General features: G+C 35.7%; 1 protein-coding gene across 1 annotated transcript in view; it reads right to left on the bottom strand.

Moving 5' to 3' along the window:
* LOC130247429 (MAM domain-containing glycosylphosphatidylinositol anchor protein 2-like) overlaps positions 1 to 24228 on the bottom strand; it is a 201241-nt gene that overhangs the window by 99340 nt on the left and 77673 nt on the right. The window contains 2 exon segments of the mRNA XM_056480650.1: positions 13071 to 13245; positions 18864 to 19003. Of these exon segments, the coding sequence (XP_056336625.1) occupies positions 13071 to 13245; positions 18864 to 19003 (315 nt within the window).

The raw sequence follows: 24228 nt of genomic DNA, 5'->3' as shown, positions 1-24228 counted from the left end.
TTTCACAAAAATTTAGACAGCGCCCTCTTGTGGATTTATCACTGCAAATGTACAACAAAACGTACCCTAAATAACGAAACAAGAAAAATGACATTTATAAACTTTCCCTTCGCATGAAAGCTTAAAACAACACAACACAGCAGACTGACAGATCCACAGCTCAGTTTAGCCTCCAACATCTAAAGCGACAACAGAAAATAAATTAAATGAAGCTTTACAGAAAATAAAAACAGTCTTCCTGGGGTGTTTTTTACCAAACTCACAGCTGAATTACCATAGTATATAACAATGAAACCGATGTAACGTATTTCAGATTTGCATAAATGTAGACAGCACCCTCTAGTGGATATTTCATATGAAACTTACAATGAAACAAAACCTATAAAATATATTTAAATCCGCTAAAATGTAGACAGCTCCCTCTAGTGGATTTGTTGTCTGAAATGTACAACAAAACGTACTCTAAGTAACATATTTCAGATTCGCCTAAATGTAGACAGCGCCCGGGTAGTAGATTCGTTGTCTAAAATCTACAACAAAACACACAATAAATAATGTATTTCATATACACAAAATTACTAAAATGTAGGCAGCGCCCTCTAGTGGATTTGTCATCAGAAATGTACAACAAAATGTTCCCTATATAAGGAAACAAGACAACAACTTCTGTACAAAGGTAACAACTTCTGTAGATAAAAATCCTTTAAAAAGCTTTTTATATAAAAATATTTTACAACTATTTTATATTTGACATGTTTTACATTTTTTTAAAATTTATAATTTATACATTTTACTCAAATATGTGTTGCAAGATACCAAAATACATGTTTATTTTAAAAAGACAACAATAAAATTATGAAGAACAATTGTATGAATGTTTGACACAAAATATATAGAAGGTGTTGTCTACATCTTTAAAAATTTAAACACATAGGTTTAATCCACAATAGGTCACTGTCTACATTTTTTTTTTTTTTTTGCGAATGTGAAATTCATTAGTTGGGTTACGTTTTACTATAGTAGATTTATCGGCTAAAATATACAACAGAACACACAATAAATAATGTATTTCAGATTCACAAAATACAAAAAATTTTACAAAAAAAATACTCTAATAATGTATTTAAATTTGCAAAAAAGAGGGCCCCCTCTAGTGGATTTGTTAACTGAAACTTACCACAAATTGCAACTTACATAACCTAATTCAGATTGGCAAAAATGTAGACAGTTGTCTCTAATATATGTGTGATCTGAAAGTACATAACGAACCCTAAGTAACAAATTTCCGATTCACAAATATGTAGACAGCGCCCTCTAGTGGATTTGTCATCGGAACTGTACAACAAAATGTAACCTGAATTAAGCATTCAAATTCCTGAAAATCTAGACAGCGCCCTCTAGTGGATTTGACATCTGAAAGTACAACAAAACACACAATAAGTAGCGCATTTCAGATTCACAAAAATACAAATATGTAGACAGCGCCATCTAGTGAATTTGCCATCTGAAATATGCTTGTAAAGCTAACAATAACTGAACAACAACTGAAAGGTGAAATCAGATCCACGGCTCAGTTTAACCTGACATCTGAAGAAATGCCAGAAAGGCTTTCTGGGGTGTTTATTTCACCAAATGATGCAACACGTGGCTGAATTACCGTACTCAACAAAACAATTATATTCAAACACCCTCTAGTAGATTTGTCATCTAAAATGTACGATAAATTGTAACCCAAGTAACAAAATTCAGATTAGCAAAAATGTAAACAATGCCCTCTAGTGGACACATCACCTGGAAGTTTAACAAAACGTTCCCTAAATAAGATATTTCAGATTCACAAAAACAAAAAACAAAAATGTTGACAGCGCCCTCTAGTGGATTTGTCATCTGAAACGTACCAAAAAAAATACCCCAATAAAGTATTTAAATTCACAAAAATGTATACAGTGCCCTCTAGTGGATTTGTCATCTGAAATGTACACCAAAATGTACCTTAAGAAATGTATTTTTAAAAAAAAAGTAAAAATTGACAGCGCCCTTGTGGATTTGTCACCTGGACCTTACCACAAATTGTAACCTTTGTAACCTATTTCAGACTGGCAAATATGCAGACAGCACCCTCTAGTGGATCGGTCATCAGAATTGTACAACAAAATGTTCCCATAATAATGTATTTAAATTTGTGAAAATGTAGACAGCGCCCTCTAGTGGATTTAATATCTGTACTATGTATTTCAAAATGTACCCTAAGTAATGTATTTCAGATTTACAACAATACAAAAACGTAGACAGCGTCCTCTAGTGGATTTGTCATGTGAAATGAACAATGAATTGTAACCTATGTAACATTTCAGATTCGCAAAAACGTAGACAGCGCCCTCTAGTGGATTTGTCATGTGAAATGAACAACGAATTGTATCCTATGTAACATATTTCAGATTCGCAAAACGTAGACAGCGCCCTCTAGTGGATTTGTCATTTGAAATGTGCTTGTAGAGCTAAAACAAACAACTGAAAGGTGAAATCACATCATTGACCCTCTTTAACCAAAAGCTCAAAGCTGTATCACAGAGCTGAAGAAAAGTGTTTTTTTTGTCACCACCGCTGATGAAGAGCCGAAACCCAACTGAGCAAAGCATCCTGGGAAATCACTTCTAAATTCCCTGTAATAAGCGATCCATAACCCAGAGAAGCCTGGATGAGCAGCACAGAGCCTGAGACTGCACATCTCCTCAATCCAGAACACTCAGAGTGAGAGAGATTTTGTATACAGTACTGTGCAATAGTCTTAGACACCCAGTTACATTTGTTGTTTTAGTAAGGGTATAATGACATTGTATATTACTTCTCATTCTCTTTATTAATATACAAGCAGAAAATACAGGCTCTAGCTGCATTTTTTGAGTCTAATTGTTTAAGACATATGAAAGAAAGAGTTGGAGAAAGATGGATGAATGAATAAAAAAATACTGGAGTTTCTGTCTTGGTTTGATCTGTCGGCCAGAGCTGTTGTCAATATTGCCTGAACTGATGTGAAAAGTACAGACATGTTTTAATCCGTCATGTAATTCCTACTAGAAAGCACTTCATTTGTAATAGTTGTATTTTTCAGTATGATAATGATCCCAATCACACTGCTAATGTAATGAAATCATACTTATAGAGAAAAAGCAGCTGATGAAACAGACTGTAATGAAGTGGCCTACACAGAGTCCAGACCTGAATATGATATACAGTCTTTTTAAGCAATATTATAGGCAGTGTGAGATTCACCTGGAGTGAAAAAGAAAGATAGAAGACGTTAAATCTAAGATAGAAGTCTTAGAAATGCTGAAAGATGCTTGATATTAAATAGCACAAAGTTTCAGAAAGGACTCAACAAAAAGTGTTGCTCGGTGCTAAACAGCCGCGTTAAACACAGGCTTTTAATGCTAGTCTTTTTATTCCAAAAGTAATTTTGTTTTGAATATTGTCTACATGGGTGACACAGTGGCCCAGTAGGTAGTGCTGTTGCCTCACAGCAAGAAGGTCACTGGTTCAAGCCTCGGTTGGGTCAGTTGGCGTTTCTGTGTGGATGTTGCGCTATTATTATTATTATTATTAATATTATTATTGTAATTATTATTATTATAATCATCAATATTATTATTGTTGTTGTTATAATTGTAGTTGTTGTTATTGTTATTATTATTGTTGTTGTTGTTATTATTATTATTATTATTACTACTATTATCATCATCATCATCATCATCATCAATATTTATCAAATATAGATGTTGCATGTTCTCCCCGTGTTGGTGTGGGTTTCCTCAGGGTGCTCCGGTTTCCCCACAGTCCAAACACATGCGGTACAGGTGAACTGGGTAGGCTAAATTGTCTGTAGCGTATGAGTGTGAATGAGAGTGTTTGGATGTTTCCCAGTGATGGGTTGTGGCTAGAAGGGCATCCGCTGCATAAAACATGTGCTGGATAAGTTGGCAGTTCATTCCGCTGTGGCGACCCCAGATTAATAAGCTGAGAAGAAAATGAATGAATGAATGAATGAATATTTAAATGCAATGAATTCGCTGATTTTAATAAGAATGAATTTCAAAAAGAGTTTTGGTAACACTTTATTTTGATGGTCCATTTGAGTATTAGTAGACTGTCTGCTTATTATCTGCTGATTCTGCTCCTTCAACAGACATTTAACTGATATAAGAAACTCTGCAAGTACATGTCAACTTACACTAACCCTAACAGTCTACTTATAATCTAATGAGAATCAGTTGGCATGTAGATGCGGTGTAACTTAATTCAACAAACAGACCATCACAATAAAGTTTTAGCTGCTACATATTTCATAATTGTCAACTTGAAACTGAAGATAATCAATAAATATGATTATGATGAACAAGGAATAAAAAGCAATAAGACATATTTTTAGATTCAGTTCTATTATTAGGTTAGGTGATTAATTAAACGCAAATGAGCAACAGTGATTTATAGATAAAAAAACAGTATCAATATAGTGAGAGATTAATATTCATAATAATGATTAAAAGAATTGCGTACCATTTATAAAGAATAATAAGAGCTACAATAAAAAATATTAATTAAATAATGAGAAATAACCCACCAAACTTTAATATTATATTTAATATTATATATATAATACTCAATGCAAACCTTTAACGATGATTTATAACAAAAATAAACTCACCTACAATGACCATGCAATATATATATTTATATATATATACTTAATTCTAAATATATTTCTAATGATCACACAGACATATCACCCTGCAGCCCAAGGAGGGTTATTCACTGAGGCTAAGCAGGGTTGAGCCTGGTCAGTACCTGTATGGGAGACCACATGGGAAAACTAGCTGTTGGAAGTGGTGTTAGTGAGGCCATCAGGGGGCGCTCAACCTGCGGTCTGTGTGAGTCCTAATGCCCCAGTATAGTGAAGGGGAGACTATACTGTCAGTGTGCGCCGTCTTTCGGATGAGAAGTTAAACTGAGGTCCTGACTCTCTGTGCTCATTAATAATCCCATGGCACTTCTCATAAAGAGTAGGGGTGTAATCCTGGTGTCCTGGCCAAAACCCTCCATCAACCGTTACCCATCATGGCCTCCTAATCATCCTCATCCACTGATTTGGCTCTATCACTGTCTCTCCACTCCTCCTATAGCTGGTGTGTGGTGAAGCACTGGCGCTGTTGTCCTGTGGCAGCCAGAGCATCATCCAAGTGCAGCCGCACACTGGTGGTGGTGTGGAGAGACCCCCACTCCTCATGATTGTGAAGCTATTTTGGTGTATGGCCATACATGATAAATGCGCTATATAAATACACATTACATTACATATTATCATATATTATATTTAAAACTGGGGGCGACACGGTGGCGCAGTAGGTGGTGCTGTTGCCTCACAGCAAGAAAGTCGCTGGCTCAAGCCTCTACTAGGTCAGTTGGTATTTCTGTGTGGAGTTTGCATGTTCTCATCGTGTTGGTGTGGGTTTCCTCTGGGTGCTCCGGTTTTCCTCACAAAACCCCACCAAACACATGCGGTACAGGTGAATTGAGTAGGCTAAATTATCTGTACTGTATGAGTGTGAATGAGTGTGTATGGATGTTTCCCAGTGATGAGTTGCGGCTGGAAGGGCATCCACTGAGTAAAACAAATGCTGGATAAGTTGGCGGTTCATTCCACTGTGGTGACCCCAGATTAAAGGGACTAAGCCGAAAAGAAAATGAATGAATGAATGAATGAATGAATGAATGAATGAATGAATGAATATTTAAAATAGTCTATATTTTTAACAAAAATATAACAACAATAATGATGATGATAACAACAACAACAAAAATAATAACAATTATAATAATATTGATGATGATGATGATGATAATAATAACAACAATAACAATAATAAGAAGAAGAACAACAACAACAAAAATAATAACAATTATAATAATACTGATGATGATGATAATAATAACAACAACAACAACAACAACAACAACAACAACAACAACAATAATAATAATAATAATGATGATGATGACAATAATAACAACAACAACAACAACAATAACAACAACAATAATAAAGTGTTAAACTTTTGAACTACATAAATCAAAATCAAATTAAATTTATTGATGCTAATAATAGACAAACAAAAAATCCAAAATAATATCAAAATCAACTGAAAACAGAGAAACAAACCCAACTTTAAAATGCACAAAGCAAACTTTAAAAGGAATATAGACATACATAAAATAAAATTATATTACTACGACTACTACTACTACTACTAATAACAAAGCAGACCTACACTCAATGTCCAAAGCAGGAATAATTTCAATGCTAAATATCATCCAAGGCTACAGTGAGCTAAAAATATCAGCGCTGGCAGCGTCCTTCATTTACACTGAACCCCAGGGACCAATCTAACATTTCTACAGAGGATTCTCCAGATAATGAAAAACACACCGCAAGGATACGGCAAGGCCAGAGTACAGCACGCATGTTTAAAACAGCAGCGGCGCGCACACTTCACATCGCATATTCATCACTCGTTTACAGGCACTTACTGTGTTTCAAACTACTCACTGATTCAAATAATCTATTCAGAGCGAGTCTCTAGTTAACAACTCACTGATTCAAATGATTCATTCACAGCAAGCCTCCAGTTAATGACTCACTGATTCAAGGGATTCATTCACAGCGCGTGTCCAGTTATTGACTCACTGATTCAAATAATCTATTCAGAGTGAGTCTCCAGTTAACAACTCACTGATTCAAATGATCTGCTAAGCACGAGTCTCCTGTTAGTGACTCAGAGTGAATTCAGAGTGAATATCCACTTAACAAATCACTGATTCAAATAATCAATTCAAAGCAAGTCTCCAGTTCACAACTCACTGATTGAAATGGTCCGCTAAGAGCGAGTCTCCAGTTAAAGACTAAATGATTTAAATGATTTATTTAAAGCAAGTGTCCAGTTAATGACTCAATGATTCAAATAATCTATTTAGAGTGAGTTTCCAGTTGATAACTCATTGATTTAAATGATTCATTCATAGTGAATCTCCAGTTCATGACTCACTAATTCAAAAGATTCATTCACAGCGATTGTCTGGTCAATGACTCAGACAATACTGACTTGTCTAGATTGCTAATCTACATTATATGAAGATGATCAAGTTAACTGTTCAGGATACATCTCTATATGAGGTTATTCTTCAGCCCTCTGCAGATGCATATGTTTCATACGTTCACATATGCTAATGATATGCAGATTTTCCAGAGTGTTCGTGTCACTGCATGTGGAAACAGGTCTCTGAGGGTTTCTCAGGTCTCAGATCAGCAGGCTCGTGTGGGATCTGCTCTGATCTGCTCGTGTCTGTCCAGCAGAGTGTGGAAATACTCTCTTCTCTTCTTCTCTCTGAAAGCAGAAACTCAATCTCAGCATCTCCTCCACACTTCTGCTGGACGTGTGAAACTCATCCGCTGGGCTGTGAAGACCGAAACCTCCGGCCGCTCACTAAAAAAACCTCCATCAAACACTGGAGTCTGACTTCAGAGGATCCTCAGTCCTGAATCCAGGACAATTGTTTGCACATCATTAGGATTTCTAGAGCACATCCACATAAAAAATCTGCTATAGTAATTTACAGAGCATACTATAGTGTTTTACATATTAATAGTGTAAAGCACTTGAATTAATCTGTTGTGGTGATTCTATAGTTGCTATGGTAACACAACAACTGTAGCAATTGATCTGTTGTTGTTTTTTTCTGTAGTTACTATAGTAACATTAACTACAGTAATTGATCTGTTCTTGCAATTCTATAGTTGCTATGGTAACACAACAACTGTGGTAATTGAGCTGTTGTGTTTATTCTACAGTTGCTATGGTAACAGCAACTATAATAATTGATCTGTTGTAGTAATTCTATAGTTGGTATAGTAACAGCAACTATATTATTCAATCTGTTGTGGTGATTCTATAGTTGCTATGGTAACAATAACTATAATAATTAATCTGTTGTGGTGATTCTATGGTTGCTATGGTAGTGCAACAGCTATTGTAATTAATCTGTTGTGGTGATTCTACAGTTGCTAGGTAACACAACAACTAAGGTAATCAATCTGTTGTAGTGATTCTATAGTTGCTATGATAACACAACAACTATAAGAAATGATCTGTTGTAGTTATTCTATTGTTGCTATGATAACACAACAACTGAAGCAATTGATCTGTTGTGGTTATTCTATAGTTGTTATGGTAACACAGCTAGTATAAGAATTGATCTGTTGTAGTTATTCTATTGTTGCTATGGTAACACAACAACTGTAGTAATTGATCTGTTGTGGTTATTCTATAGTTGCTATGGTAACACAACAACTATAACAATATAAATAAAATTGTCCCAATTCATATAGCATTTAAAACCCTTAAAAGAGTGCTCCAGCATACTGCAATATCAACTATAGTGAAATGACAAACTGTAATAAACACTATAGTTTACTTTAGGTTTTACTTCAGTAGTCTGTGGTGTGTTGTAGTATAATATACCCTATATTGGTATTGTATTTCTATTGTATTTATATATTTAACAGGGACATACACAACAATTACATTAACTTCAAAGAGGAAAGATGCATTGTGCCAGGTTGTAGCAGGATTGCTATTTTCCACCTGCAGTTCCTGGACAGGTAAAAATGTAAATAATAATATCCAATTAATTAAAAAGTCAGTTTAAAACACACAGGCATAATCACATATAAACTAAAACACTTACAAATCAAAAATATCTCACTCAGTGTGCACACATTTGATTTGAAAAAACCACCTCCTAGTCAGGCGTGACAACATCTTATAATTTGTACATGTGATTATTTCTGTTGGGGGAGAGTTTCATAGATTTGTAGCTTTATAAATAAGTAAATATTAATAAATAAATAAGATTGACCAAAAGAGGTCTTCCGTCTAGGGACAATACATCTCCCTCTTGGTTTTCTCTAATTTGGAATTTAAAACATTTTAATGATGGAGCAGATTGTGAATCATTTTAAAAACAAAACAAATAATTGAATATTTAATAATATTATCAAAACTTAAGAGGCTTATGTTTTTCTAAGATATTGCAGTGATGGTACAACCAATGCATTTTTATCAAGAATTTTAAGTGATTCCAACGGTGTCAAAGATGACTTACATGCCTGGGACCAGCTCGTTATACAGTACAACAAATGTGGAACAATCATAGTATTTAAATACATACCAGAGGCCTCGTACGCCAGAGAATCTCTGATATGTTTAAAATGTCTTAACTGTACTGGGTCATTTGTTTATATTACTGTAGTTGTTGTGTTACCATAGCAACTGTAGAGTCACCACAGCAGATCAGTTACTGTAGTTGTTGTGTTACCATAGTGACTGTAGAGTCACCACAGCAGATCAATTACTGTAGTTGTGTTACCATAGTGACTGTAGAGTCACCACAACAGATCAATTACTGTAGTTGTTGTGTTACCATAGCAACTGTAGAGTCACCACAGCAGATCAATTACTGTAGTTGTTGTGTTACCATAGTGACTGTAGAGTCACCACAACAGATCAATTACTGTAGTTGTTGTGTTACCATAGCAACTGTAGAGTCACCACAGCAGATCAATTATTGTAGTTGTTGTGCTACCATAGCAACTGTAGAGTCACCACAGCAGATCAATTACTGTAGTTGTTGTGCTACCATAACAACTGTAGAGTCACCACAGCAGACCAGTTACTGTAGTTGTTGTGTTACCATAGCAACTGTAGAGTCACCACAGCAGATCAGTTACTGTAGTTGTTGTGTTACCATAGCGACTGTAGAGTCACCACAGCAGATCAATTACTGTAGTTGTTGTGTTACCATAGCAACTGTAGAGTCACCACAGCAGATAAGTTACTGTAGTTGTTGTGTTACCATAGTGACTGTAGAGTCACCACAGCAGATCAATTACTGTAGTTGTTGTGTTACCATAGCGACTGTAGAGTCACCACAGCAGATCAATTACTGTAGTTGTTGTGTTACCATAGCAACTGTAGAGTCACCACAGCAGATCAATTACTGTAGTTGTTGTGTTAACATAGCAACTGTAGAGTCACCACAGCAGATCAATTACTGTAGTTGTGTTACCATAGTGACTGTAGAGTCACCACAGCAGATCAATTACTGTAGTTGTTGTGTTACCATAGCAACCTTAGAGACACCACAGCAGATCAATTACTGTAGTTGTTGTGTTACCATAGCAACTGTAGTCACCACAGCAGATCGGTTACTGTAGTTGTTGTGTTACTATAGCAACTATAGAATTACCACAACATGTTAATTCACGTACTGTACTATAGTATGAACACACTAAAGTATTCAATATACTACAGTATTTATTCATGTGGGATTCCTGAGAGATTTGACTGATTGGCCTACTGTATAGAAACTGGTGAGAAACCAAAGGAAGATTCTTCAGTTCATATTTAATGCTGAGATTTGAAGAACATGCTCTACAAGGTTTCTGCATCAAAGCACATGGTAAATCCTCTGAGGAATGCATGTCTGAATGTGGCGTGCTTTAATTCTACTCTTATTTTCCTGGATAATCATATCACGATGTTTCCTCTCAGTCATCTCTATTGATGCTCATCATTCGGTCCGAGAGAGAAGAAAGCACACTGCACAATCATAAAAGACAGAAAAACCAGCAACTTCATCCGTCGCTCAGATCTAATGCCACTCTCTGTAGCTTTCATTTGCATGCTTCTTCTCCTCCTTTTCATTTGCATGCAAGTTCAGCATCAGCTACCAGCAATCCATGAGCAGAGATTAAATGGAGAGGAAAAAGCTCAGACACTTCTGTCAGGAAAAAGCCAATAAGCTCAGTGATGTCTCAGGCTGAGCTCAGATCTGTCTGCAAACCAAAAGGCTCACAGCTCTCAGATGTTTGCTCCTCCATTCCGCTGATCTCCTCTTGTTGAATTTATTACAATACAACTAACACAAATAACCAAGTGAATGTTGTAGAAACGTTGTGTGAATGTTTGTATAGTGTTCCAGCTCACACACTGTAAAAACTCAGTACAAGAAAACCCCAAACATAATCCTTATTTCCCTTCGCTTTTTCTTGTTCACTCAACATTTGAAAACATCAGCTGCACTGACCTAAAATTATTTGTCAGTAATACAAAAAACATTGAGTTGGGTTAATATAAGATTATCAGTTTTCTGGAGAGGTGGGCTACTCTGTAACAGACCTTTTTAAGTTGTGCCAACTGAACATTCTTTGTCTGCAGAACTGGAATGCCTGAAGTTGAGTAAACAAAAACAAAACAATCCTTATTTTCTTTTGTTCTTCTCATTATCTCAACATTTTATTGATTTATTTTTTCACCTTTAATTGATAGGACTGTAGAGATTATAGACAGGAAAGCGTGGGGAGAGGAGAGAGGAGAAGGATCGGCATATGACCTTGAGATGGGAATCTAACTCGGGTCGCCATAAACACTGAAGTGCCATGTGTTGATGCACTAACCACTATACCATTGGCGCTGACGTGTACTCTACTTTTGAAAGCATCAGCTGCACTGACCTACAATGTCTGAAGTTGAATGAACAAAAAATCTCTTGTGGAAATTGGTACAAAAATAAAACATTATCAGAACAAACAAACATAGGTCAACTGTAAAAAACCCCCCCACTAAAACAGAGACAAACGTTAACAATATTTATTAGACAGAATTAGAAACAAGACAGGAGGTAAAACAACAATAACGCTAAACAAGACAAGGAACAAAACATGGCAGGACAATCAGGGGAAGCATGCCTTCCTGTTTCGCTCAATTGAACTATGTTTGTTTGTTCATGAATGTTGTCAAAACACTCGTTATTTTTAGAATATTTAAGTACAACTAATATCGTAAAAATGTTCCATGAATGTTGTCAGAACGCTCTCTCAATGTTTTTGAACTATTAAGTACAAATAACATCATATCAGTGTTTCATGAATGTTGCCAGAACACTCTCAAAGTTTTTGAACTATTAAGTACTAATAACATTCTATAAATGTTTCATGAATGTTGTCAGAATGTTCTCAAAGTTTTTGAACTATTAAGTACTAATAACATTCTATAAATGTTTCATGAATGTTGTCAGAATGTTCTCAAAGTTTTTGAACTATTAAGTACTAATAACATTCTATAAATGTTTCATGAATGTTGTCAGAATGTTCTCTCAAAGTTTTTGAACATTTAAGTACAAATAACATCTTATAAATGTTTCATGAATGTTGTCAGAATGCTCTCTTAATGTTTTTGAACTATTAAGTATGACTAATATAATAACAATGTTCCCCAAGTGTTGTCACAACGCTCTCTCAATGTTTTTAAACATTTAAGTACAATTAACATCATAACAATGTTCCCTGAATGTTGTCAGAACGCTCTCTTATTGTTTTAAAAAAATGTAAGTACTAATAACATCTAAAAATGTTTCATGAATGTTGTCAGAACGTTTTCTCAATGTTTTTGAACTATTAAGTATGACTAATATAATAACAATATTCCGCAAGTGTTGTCAGAACGCTCTCTCAATGTTTTTGAACATGTAAGTACAAATAACATCTAAAAATTTATCGTGAATGTTGTCAGAACGCTCTCTCAATGTTTTTAGAATATTTAAGTACTAGTAACATTCTAAAAATGTTCCATGAATGTTGTCAGAACGTTCTCTCAAAGTTTTTGAACATTTAAGTACAAGTAACATGATATCAATGTTTAATGAATGTTGTCAGAACGTTCTCTCAATTTTTTAAAATATTTAAATTCAACTAACATCATAACGTTGTCAGTGTTGTCAGAACGCTCTATCAAAGTTTTTTGAATATTTAAGTAGAGATAACATCATAACAACGCTTTGTTAATGTATATTAAAATAAAATGCAACTGATTCATGTTATAAATACGTCCTGTTAGCTTTAGATAAGTGAATGTTAGCTGCACAGTGAGTGATTAACATAGACAATAGCACTGTAAACTCACAGTAAACGTCGACACGGATGGACTTGATGGCTGGTGAGCCCAGGCCATTCTCCGCCTTGCAGTAGTAGCGTCCGCCCTGATGCCGCTGGATCTTGGAGATGTGCAGAGTCTCGTTGAAGACGCTGGAGTCCTGGAACCGGTCCGAAACACTGCCTGCTGTCTTTGTCCATCGAATCTGCATGAGGAAGAGAAAGATGTCAGTCTACAATTGTAACATTTCAGCCCACATACAGAACATTGAGTGTCAAACAGCATACACACACTGGCCACTTTATTAGGTACACCTGTCCAACTGCTCATTAACGCAAATGTCTAATCAGCCAATCACATGGCAGCAGCTTAATGCATTTAGGCATGTAGACATGGTCAAGACGATCTGCTGCAGCTCAAAGTGAGCATCAGAATGGAGAAGAAAGGGGATTTAAGTGACTTTGAACGTGGCATGGTTGTTGCTGCCAGACGGGCTGCTCTGAGTATTTCAGAAACTGCTGATCTACTGGGATTTTCACGCACAACCATCTCTAGGGTTTACAGAGAATGGTCCGACAAAGAGGAAATATCCAGTGAGCGGCAGTTCTGTGGGCGCAAATGCCTTGATGCAAGAGGTCAGAGGAGAATGGCCAGACTGGTTCCAGCTGATAGAAAGGCAACAGTAACTCAAATAAGCACTCGTTACAACCGAGGTCTGCAGAAGAGCATCTCTGAACACACAACACGTCCAACCTTGAGGCGGATGGGCTACAGCAGCAGAAGACCACACCGGGTGCCGCTCCTGTCAGCTAAGAACAGGAAACTGAGGCTACAATTCACACAGGCTCACCAAAACTAGACAATAGAAGATTGGAGAAACGTTGCCTGGTCTGATGAGTCTCCATTTCTGCTGCCACATTCAGATGCTCGGGGCAGAATTTGGCCTCAACAACATGAAAGCATGGATCCATCCTGCCTTGTATCAGCGGTTCAGGCTGGTGGTGGTGGTGTAATGGTGTAGGGGAGATTTTCTTGGCACACTTTGGGTCCATTAGTACCAATTGATCATGGTGTCAACACCACAGCCTAGCTGAGTATTGTTGCTGACCATGTCCATCCCTTTATGAGCACAGTGTCTCCATCCTCTGATGGCTACTTCCAGCAGGATAACGCACCATGTGATAAAGAGTGAATCATCTCAGACTGGTTTATTGAACATGACAATGAGTTCACTGTACTCAAATGGCCTCCACAGTCACCAGAGCTCAATCCAATAGAGCAGCTTTGGGATGTGGTGGAACGGGAGATTGGCATCATGGATGTTCAGCCGACAAATCTGCAGCAACTGTGTGATGCTATCATGTCAATATGGAGCAAAATCTCTGAGGAATATTTCCAGTAGCTTGTTGAATCTCTGCCATGAAGGATTAAGGCAGCTCTGAAGGCAAAAGGAGTCCAACCCAGTACTAGTAAAGTGTACCTAATAAAGTGGCCGATAAGTGTGTATACAGTAGTCAACTCAAATCTAAAATCAATAATGTTTTCAAAGTTGTTCTAGGTCTAGAATGGGTGAAAAATGATGAAAGGTAATTATTGTTATTTTAAGGTCAGTTAGGAGTCACTGAGAAAGTATGCTTTTCCACATTGTCTACAGAACAAATCGCAAACACACACACACACACACACACACACACACACACACACACACACACACACACACACACACACACACACACACACACACACACACACACAGCTTCAAACCTCTGCCAATTCAGCCTGTTACTGTGCAGACTGCAGGAATAAACACTGAGGCTGAAACTTCAATGAGGCGACCTTGAGAATAATGAATCACACTGTGAATTAAACACACGCTCAACACTCACACACTTCCTGCTTCAGTCACAGAGTGATCCTGACTGCTTTACACTACTCCACTATCAGACAAAACACAACAGCTTACACACACACGCACACACGCACACACACACGCACAAACACAAACTGTATACAAATATGAATAAATACAATAATAACACTACAATAATAATAATAATAATAATAAACTGTATTTACATTTTAATAACTAAATTAATAATATAAAATGTAAATAATAATAATAATAATTATCAAATGAAAAAAATAATAAACTTCATACAAATATGAATGAACACAATAATAATATACAACTCTAAATAATAATACTAATAATAATAATAATAATAATAATAATAATAATAATAATAATAATAATAATAATAATAATTCTAAATAATAATAATAATAATAATAATAATTCTAAATAATAATAATATTTCTAAATAATAATAATAATAATAATAATAATAATAATAATAATAATAATATAAATTCTAAATAAAAAAAATAATAATAATTTTAAATAATAATAATAATAATAATAATAATAATGACAATAAAAATAATAATAATGACAATAATAATAATTCTAAATAAAAATAATAATAATAATTTTAAATAATAATAATAATAATAATAACAATAATAATAATAATGACAATAATAATAATAATTCCAAATAATAATAATAATAATAACAATAATCATAATCATAATAATTCTAAATAATAATAATAATAATAATAATAATTCTAAATAATAATAATAATTCTAAATAATAATAATAATAATAATGATAATAATTCTAAACAATAATAATAATAATAATAATAATAATAATTCTAAATAATAATAATAATAGTAATAATAATAATAATTCTAAATAATAGTAATAATAATAATAATAATAATAATTCTAAATAATAGTAATAATAATAATAATAATCTGTACACAAACATGAATACAATAATAATATTAAATTCTAAATAATAATAGTAATTATAATAATACTGCGTGTCAGTGTTGATCTGAGAGTAAACTGTGGGTTTTCAGCTCTGCTCTTCAGCTTTTAATGAAGCGTGCAGATGAATGAAGCTCAGTCTGCCGCACTAATTCAGCGGGCTTCACCTCTTCAGCTGAAATATAGCGATCAATACCTGCGAGGTGCGAGTGAACGCTGCCGAACTGGACAAATTAATGTGCTGTATATCGATCCGACGGGAATTAAATATTAATTAGGGGTGAATGGGCAGAGTCAATCCCCAAGACACACACAAATCACATTCATTTATCCAGATCTGCCAAAACAAGCTGCTGATGAACAGCACAACAACAATACATATTAGAGGAGTCATTAGCAAACCACCATTATTACGGCATACAATGACAATAGTTGTGTCTTTTTACATAACTACACTGCTACTGTCTGTTATAGGTATTTTTGAACCAACAAACTAACAAATTGACAAAAAACATGTGCATATATGTCCGGAAGTCAACCAGTACACCCAGTATCTTCTGCTCAAACACTTTACTGTGAGTAAGTGAATAATACTGAATAACAATTAGCAAAAGCACTGGAATAAAATGAGTGAGACGCTTATATTTTATGATTATCTAGTTGTCAGGTAATCAAGAGATTTAGCAATATAGTGATGTATGGTGATCAGGCAATTAGATGATCTGGTTATCAAGGAACATGGTTATCTTTTTAGGTATATCTGGTGGTCTGTTAATCTGGTTATTGAGTTGTCGAGTGATGTGGTAATCTGGTTATCAAGAGATCTTATTGTCTGGTGGCCTGGTAATCTGGTTATTAGGTGATCTGGTTATCTCGTGGACTGGTTATCTGGTAATCTGGTTACTGATTGATTTTATTGCCTGGTAGTCTGATAATCTGATTATTGATAGATCTGGTTATTGTTTTTTTGTTAATCTGGTTATTAAGTGATCTAATTGTCATGTGATCTGGTAATCTGGTTATTAAGTGATCTGGTTATCTCGTGGACTGGTTATCTGGTTACTGATTGATTTTATTGCCTGGTAGTCTGATAATCTGATTATTGATAGATCTGGTTATTGGTTTTTTTGTCAATCCTGATGTTATTGGTGATCTGGTTATCTGTTAATCTGGTTATTGAGTGATCTAGTTGTCAAATGATCTGGTGATTTGGTTAACAAGAGATCGTAATGTCTGGTGGCCTGGTAATCTGGTTATTGAGTGATCTAATTGTCATGTGATCTGGTAATCTGGTTATTCAGTGATCTGGTTATCTGGCAGACTGGTTATGTGGTGATTTGGTTATCTGGATTTTGAGTGATCTGGTTATCAGGTGATCTGGTTATCTGGTAATCAAATGATATTATTGTTTGTTGGCCTGGTAATCTGGTTATAGAGTAGTCTGGTAATCTGATTATTGAGTGATCTAGTTATTGGGTGATCTGATAGAGCACCAGATCACCCGATTGGTAATCTAGTTATTGGTGAACTGGTTATCTGTTAATCTGGTTATTGAGTGATCTAGTTGTCAAATGATCTAGTAATTTGGTTAACAGGAGATTGTATTGTCTGGTGGCCTGGTAATCTGGTTATTAGGTGATCTGGTTATCTGGCAGACTGGTTATGTGGTGATTTCGTTATCTGGATATCGAGTGATCTGTTTATCTGGTAATCTGGTTATCAAGTGATCTGGTAATCTAGTGGATTGATTTTCGGCATATCTTATTGTCTGGTTATCAAGAGATCTGGTTATATGGTGGACTAGTTATGTGGGGATTTAGTGATCTGGTTATCGAATGATCTGGTTATCAGATGATCTGGTTAACGAGAGATCTTATTGTCTAGTGGCCTGGTGATCTGGTTATCAAGTGATCTGGTTATCTGGTGGACCGGTTATGTGGTGATCTGGTTATGGAGTGATCTGGTTATCAGGTGATCTGGTTAACGAGAGATCTTATTGTCTAGTGGCCTGGTGATCTGGTTATCAAGTGATCTGGTTATCCGTTGGACTGGTTATGTGGTGATCTGGTTATGGAGTGATCTGGTTATCAGGTGATCTGGTTATCTGGTTGTCAAGTGATCTGATCATTGAGTGATCTGATTATCGAGTGGTTTTATAATCTGGTTATTGGTGATCTGGTTATTGAGTGGTCTGATAATAGGGTTATTTTGTGATTTTTTATTGGGTGATCAAATAAAAATGTGGGGATCTGGTCATCAGGTAATCCGAATATATACTGACCTCGTTAGTATGTGGTTACCTGTGGTTGTGGATGATCTGGTGTTATCTGTATATTGGGTGATCTGATTGTGTGGTGGTCTGGTAATCTGGTGGCCTGGTATTCGGATTATTTTTATTGGATATTTTATTAATCGGGCAAACCATTTATGAGGGGATCTGGTTATCAGGTGATTTACTTATATACTGATCTGGTTAGCATGTGGTTGACTGTGGTTGTGGATGATCTAGTTATCTGCCGATCTGATTATCTGCTTATATGGAGATCTGATTATCTATTGGTATGGTTATCGGGTAATCTGGTTATTTGGCGGTCTCGTTATAATGTGATCTGCTTATAATGTGATCTGCTTATATGGTGATTTGCTTATATGGTGATCTGGTATTCTGGTGATCTGGTTATATGGTGATTTAATTATATGCTGATCTGGTCATACAGAAATCTGGTTATCAGGTAATCTGGCTATATATGGTGATTATATGGTTTTCATGTTATGATGATCTGGTGATTCGGTAATCAGGTGATCTGCTTATATGCTGATCAGTTGGTCTGATTATATGATTATCTGGTTATTATGTGATCTGGTTATATGGTGATCTGCTTATTTGGTGATCTGGTTATCAATTGGTGTCATTATATGGTTATCTTATTATCTATTTATTTGGTTATCCGTTGGTCTGATTATATGGTGATCATGTGATCACCTGTGGTCGTGGATGTCCGGTGACAAGGCAGCTGAGCTCCAGTGTTTCTCCTTCTCGTATGGTGTAAACTCTCTCGGAGAAACGCTCTTCCTCCACATTACACGCGTGACCCGAATGAGCGATGCGGACAGAAGGGGGAGCTGTGCAAAGACAGAAAAACACACGTCAGAATAACACACACATCTGTACTGAACCTACAGATAATCGCATCACTCACACCAGCAGTTCACTGTGCTTCAGTCTTATTCATGCAGAAAAACATACACATTCAACATAATGCACACAAACACACACATTAGCTTTGTGCCAGTTTTGTGCACTGTTATATATGAATGATATATAAATAAATAGGTCTACACGGATTTAGCATGAGAAGAAACCTGCAGATCTCCAAGCCAATTATTCAGTATATTCATTTACTTATGTAAACAAGCTATAAATATTAGTGCTATATATATATATATATATATATATATATATATATATATATATGCGCGATGCACGCACATAGAACAAATATACAAAACAATTGTCACATAGATATTTAAATGTATAAATATTTTGCATCATATTCACATATATTTTATATCTAAATATAAATAAACTTTGTCTCAAACATATGCACTAGATTTGTATTCAGTGTGTATGTTTGAATTCTGTGTGTTTTTATATTCAATGTTTGTGTGTGTTTGTGTGTGTATTCAGTGCATGTTTGTATTCTGTGTGTGTGTTTATTTAGTGTTTTCGTGCATGTCTGCTATACTGTAAATATGATGGTGATTTTAACTGTAAAAGATTAGAAATGCAACAATAAACAGAGTTTAATGAGTTAACTAACTAACACTGTACATCTAATGCACTACATATAATTTGCAGTATAAATCTGTAGTCCATAACTATCCTTTTTAAATAATATTAACATTTTAAATGAATAATTATTGCAATAAATAGTGAAGCAGCGGGTTGGTTTGTTCTGTAAATGTGTTTATGCTTTTACTGTACTTTTGCAGAATTCTCCAGGCGAGCGCAGCCAGTTTCTAAAAACAGCAGGAGTGATGTTATAGGTTATATTGTACAGTAGAGTCGTGATGAAGAACACTGTGTGTGTGTTTAGTGTCCTGAAATGTCACTGCTGCCTCTCGGCGAACATGCATGAGCTCAAATGTCACACAGTGAAGCTCAGAAGAAGAACGCGTTCAAGACCTGTCATTAAAACAGACGTAAAGAAAACTGTTTTTAAAGGGATGTATAAAATGTCAAATTATTAACAACATTAAATCATTTCTAAATGAAAAAATTATTGGTAAAATCAAAAACCAAATATAAATGTATGATAAAATAAAAACATTTCAGTGGTAGATCAGCATCAGAAACAGCAAGAGTTTTATTGACATCCAGCCCAACACCATAGACCCTTCATAAGGTAAAAGATATTAGAGAAAATAAGATGTTTGTATGAAAGAATATGATGTTTTATGTGGTTAAGGGTCCGTGGAGACTCTTCATTTGTGCTTCATCTAAAACTCCACATCTATAATCCTCTTAGTCTACACTGACATTATCTTCAGCAGCTCAAACACTCTAATAGCCACACTGTAAATCTCAAAAAGTTAAGGTAACTCAAACCATTTGAGGAAACCGATTGCAGCAAACCATTTAAGTTCAAAAAGTAATCCCAATGAGTACTGTCAACCTAATCCATTTAAGTAAACGAAGCAATTTGAGCACAGTAAAACCCAATAAATATAGAACTCAAACCAACTGAGTACTGTGAACCCAATAAGTTGAGGCAACTCAAACCATTTGAGGAAACTGAGTGCTACAAACCATTTGAGTTCAAAAAAACTGATCTATATGAGTACTGGGAACTTACTTTATTTAAGTAATGAGGTATTTAACTAACTCATCACTTTTAACAGAGTTCAAAACTCTTTTCAAATGAGTAGAATTAACGTTCAGTACATTGAGTTAACTACACTCATTTCATTTGATAAAGTTGACTGTTGAGTTTTTACTGTGTAATGGACAGACGGCTGCTTCTCACTCAGGGCTGCTGTTTATGCTAATGAGGAAGAGATGGGCACTAGTGGGCGGGGCTTTCTAACTCTGATGACAAGTACAAAGAGAGAATCTGAGCACTTCGTTTTCTCTATATATAAATCGTAAAAATAAGTTAAAAATCATATACAAACACAAAAAACCCCCCCAAAAAACTCAAATATTTTTGCACAAATATATGTTATAATAAATATATGGAAACAAATAAGAAAGCAGTGATTTCTTTGAATTGTACTTCATTGCAGACAATATGAACACAAAATATTTGTTGATTTGTCTGGTCAACTTCATTTCACTTGTAAATCTCCATCCTCTCCTGTTATTCAGAGCTGCAACACACTCCAGAAACAGTGACAGGAGCAGTTCAGGGCAGTGATCAGGTGAACTGATGAATAATAATGTGATGTGACACAGGTGATGTCCACAGGTGACTGTGATTATGATCTGCTACTAAAGCAGCATCAAGAAAGGTCTAGTCCTTTAGGAGCAGAGATGGGCCGAGGATCGCCAGTTTGACCTTTGTCAAGTACCACAATATGTAACATAAGTTATGAAGTAATTTTGAAGTACCACAATATGAAGTAATCTGGTTATTGGTGATCTGGCTATCTGGGAGTTTTGTAATCTGGTTATTGGTGATCTGGTTGTTGGTGATCTGGTTATTGGTGATCTGGTGGTTTTGTAATCTGTTTATTGGTGATCTGGTTATCTGGTGGTTTGTAATCTGGTTATTGGTGATCTGGTGGTTTTGTAATCTGTTTATTGGTGATCTGGTTATCTGGTGGTTTGTAATCTGGCTATTGGTGATCTGGTTATCTGGTGGTTTGTAATCTGGTTATTGGTGATCTGGTGGTTTTGTAATCTGGTTATTGGTGATCTAGTGGTTTTGTAATCTGGCTATTGGTGATCTGGTTATCTGGTGGTTTTGTAATCTGGCTATTGGTGATCTGGTGGTTTTGTAATCTGGCTATTGGTGATCTGGTTATCTGGTGGTTTTGTAATCTGTTTATTGGTGATCTGGTGGTTTTGTAATCTGTTTATTGGTGATCTGGTTATTGGTGATCTAGTGGTTTTGTAATCTGGCTATTGGTGATCTGGTTATCTGGTGGTTTTGTAATCTGGCTATTGGTGATCTGGTGGTTTTGTAATCTGGCTATTGGTGATCTGGTTATCTGGTGGTTTTGTAATCTGTTTATTGGTGATCTGGTGGTTTGTAATCTGTTTATTGGTGATCTGGTTATCTGGTGGTTTTGTAATCTGTTTATTGGTGATCTGGTGGTTTTGTAATCTTGTTATTGGTGATCTGGTTATCTGGTGGTTTTGTAATCTTGTTATTGGTGATCTGGTGGTTTTGTAATCTTGTTATTGGTGATCTGGTGGTTTTGTAATCTGTTTATTGGTGATCTGGTTATCTGGTGGTTTTGTAATCTGGATATTGGTGATCAGGCTAATCTGGTGGTTTTGTAATCTGGTTATTAGTAATCTGGCTATCTGGGAGTTTTGTAATCTGGTTATTGGTGATCTGGTTGTTGGTGATTTGGTTATTGGTGATCTGGTGGTTTTGTAATCTGGTTATTGGTGATCTGGTGGTTTTGTAATCTGTTTATTGGTGATCTGGTTATCTGGTGGTTTGTAATCTGGTTATTGGTGATCTGGTGGTTTTGTAATCTGGTTATTGGTGATCTGGTGGTTTTGTAATCTGGCTATTGGTGATCTGGTTATCTGGTGGTTTTGTAATCTGGTTATTGGTGATCTGGTGGTTTTGTAATCTGGCTATTGGTGATCTGGTTATCTGGTGGTTTTGTAATCTGGTTATTGGTGATCTGGTGGTTTTGTAATCTGTTTATTGGTGATCTGGTTATCTGGTGGTTTTGTAATCTGTTTATTGGTGATCTGGTGGTTTTGTAATCTTGTTATTGGTGATCTGGTTATCTGGTGGTTTTGTAATCTTGTTATTGGTTATCTGGTGGTTTTGTAATCTGTTTATTGGTGATCTGGTTATCTGGTGGTTTTGTAATCTGGTTATTGGTGATCAGGCTAATCTGGTGGTTTTGTAATCTGGTTATTAGTAATCTGGCTATCTGGGAGTTTTGTAATCTGGTTATTGGTGATCTGGTTGTTGGTGATTTGGTTATTGGTGATCTGGTGGTTTTGTAATCTGGTTATTGGTGATCTGGCTAATCTGGTGGTTTTGTAATCTGGTTATTGGTGATCTGGCTATCTGGGGGTTTTGTAATCTACTAATTATTGGTGATCTGGCTATTGGTGATCTGGTTATTGGTGATCTGGTGGTTTTTTAATCTGGTTATTGGTGATCTGGTTATCTGGTGGTTTTGTAATCTGGTTATTGGTGATCTGGTAATCTGTTGGTTTTGTAATCTGGTTATTGGTGATCTGGTTATTGGTGATCTGGTGGTTTTGTAATCTGGTTATTGGTGATCTGGTTATCTGGTGGTTTTGTAATCTGGTTATTGGTGATATGGTGGTTTTGTAATCTGGTTATTGGTGATCTGGTTATCTGGTGGTTTTGTAATCTGGTTATTGCTGATCTGGTGGTTTTGTAATCTGGTTATTGGTGATCTGGTTATTGAGTGGTCTGATAATATGGTTATTTTGTGATTTTCATCACGTGATCAGCTAAAAATTAGGGGATCTGGTTATCAGGTAATCTGATTATATACTGATCTGCTTAGCATGTGGTTAACCATGGGTGTGGGTTATCTGGTGTGATCTGTATATTAGGCGATCTGGTTATATGGTAATCTAATTATATGGTGGTCTGGTTATACAGTAATCTGGTTATCAGGCGATCTGGTTATATGGTGATTTGGTTACCATGTGATCTTGTAATATGGTGATCTGGTTAAACAGTAATCTGGTTATCATGTGATCTGGTTTTATGGTGATCTGGTAATCTGGTTATCTTATATGGTGATCTGGTGATCAGCTGGTCTGATTATATGGTTATCTGGTTATCACGTGATTTGGTTATATGGTAATCTGGTGATCAGCTGGTCTGATGATATGGTTATCTGGTTATCACGTGATTTGGTTATATGATGGGCCGAGGATTGCCAGTTTGCCAACAAATAAGCTGAACAACCGCAAATAAGCTGAAGTAAACTGAACAACCGTGATCTCCGATCCCTCAGAGGGCGCTGCATCACAAATCCTCATTCATATATAAGCCAGATCACCACATGGGCTCAGGACTACTGCGGTAAACCTTTAACAAGCACCACAATATGGAGTTACATCCACAAATGCCCGTTAAAACTGTACTGTGCCAAAGGGAAAGCCCTATGTT

This window comes from Danio aesculapii, chromosome 20, assembly GCF_903798145.1.
Source record: "Danio aesculapii chromosome 20, fDanAes4.1, whole genome shotgun sequence".
Classification (NCBI taxonomy): domain Eukaryota; kingdom Metazoa; phylum Chordata; class Actinopteri; order Cypriniformes; family Danionidae; genus Danio; species Danio aesculapii.
Note: the sequence above shows the minus strand (reverse complement) of the source record. Positions and strands in the feature narration are given on the sequence as shown.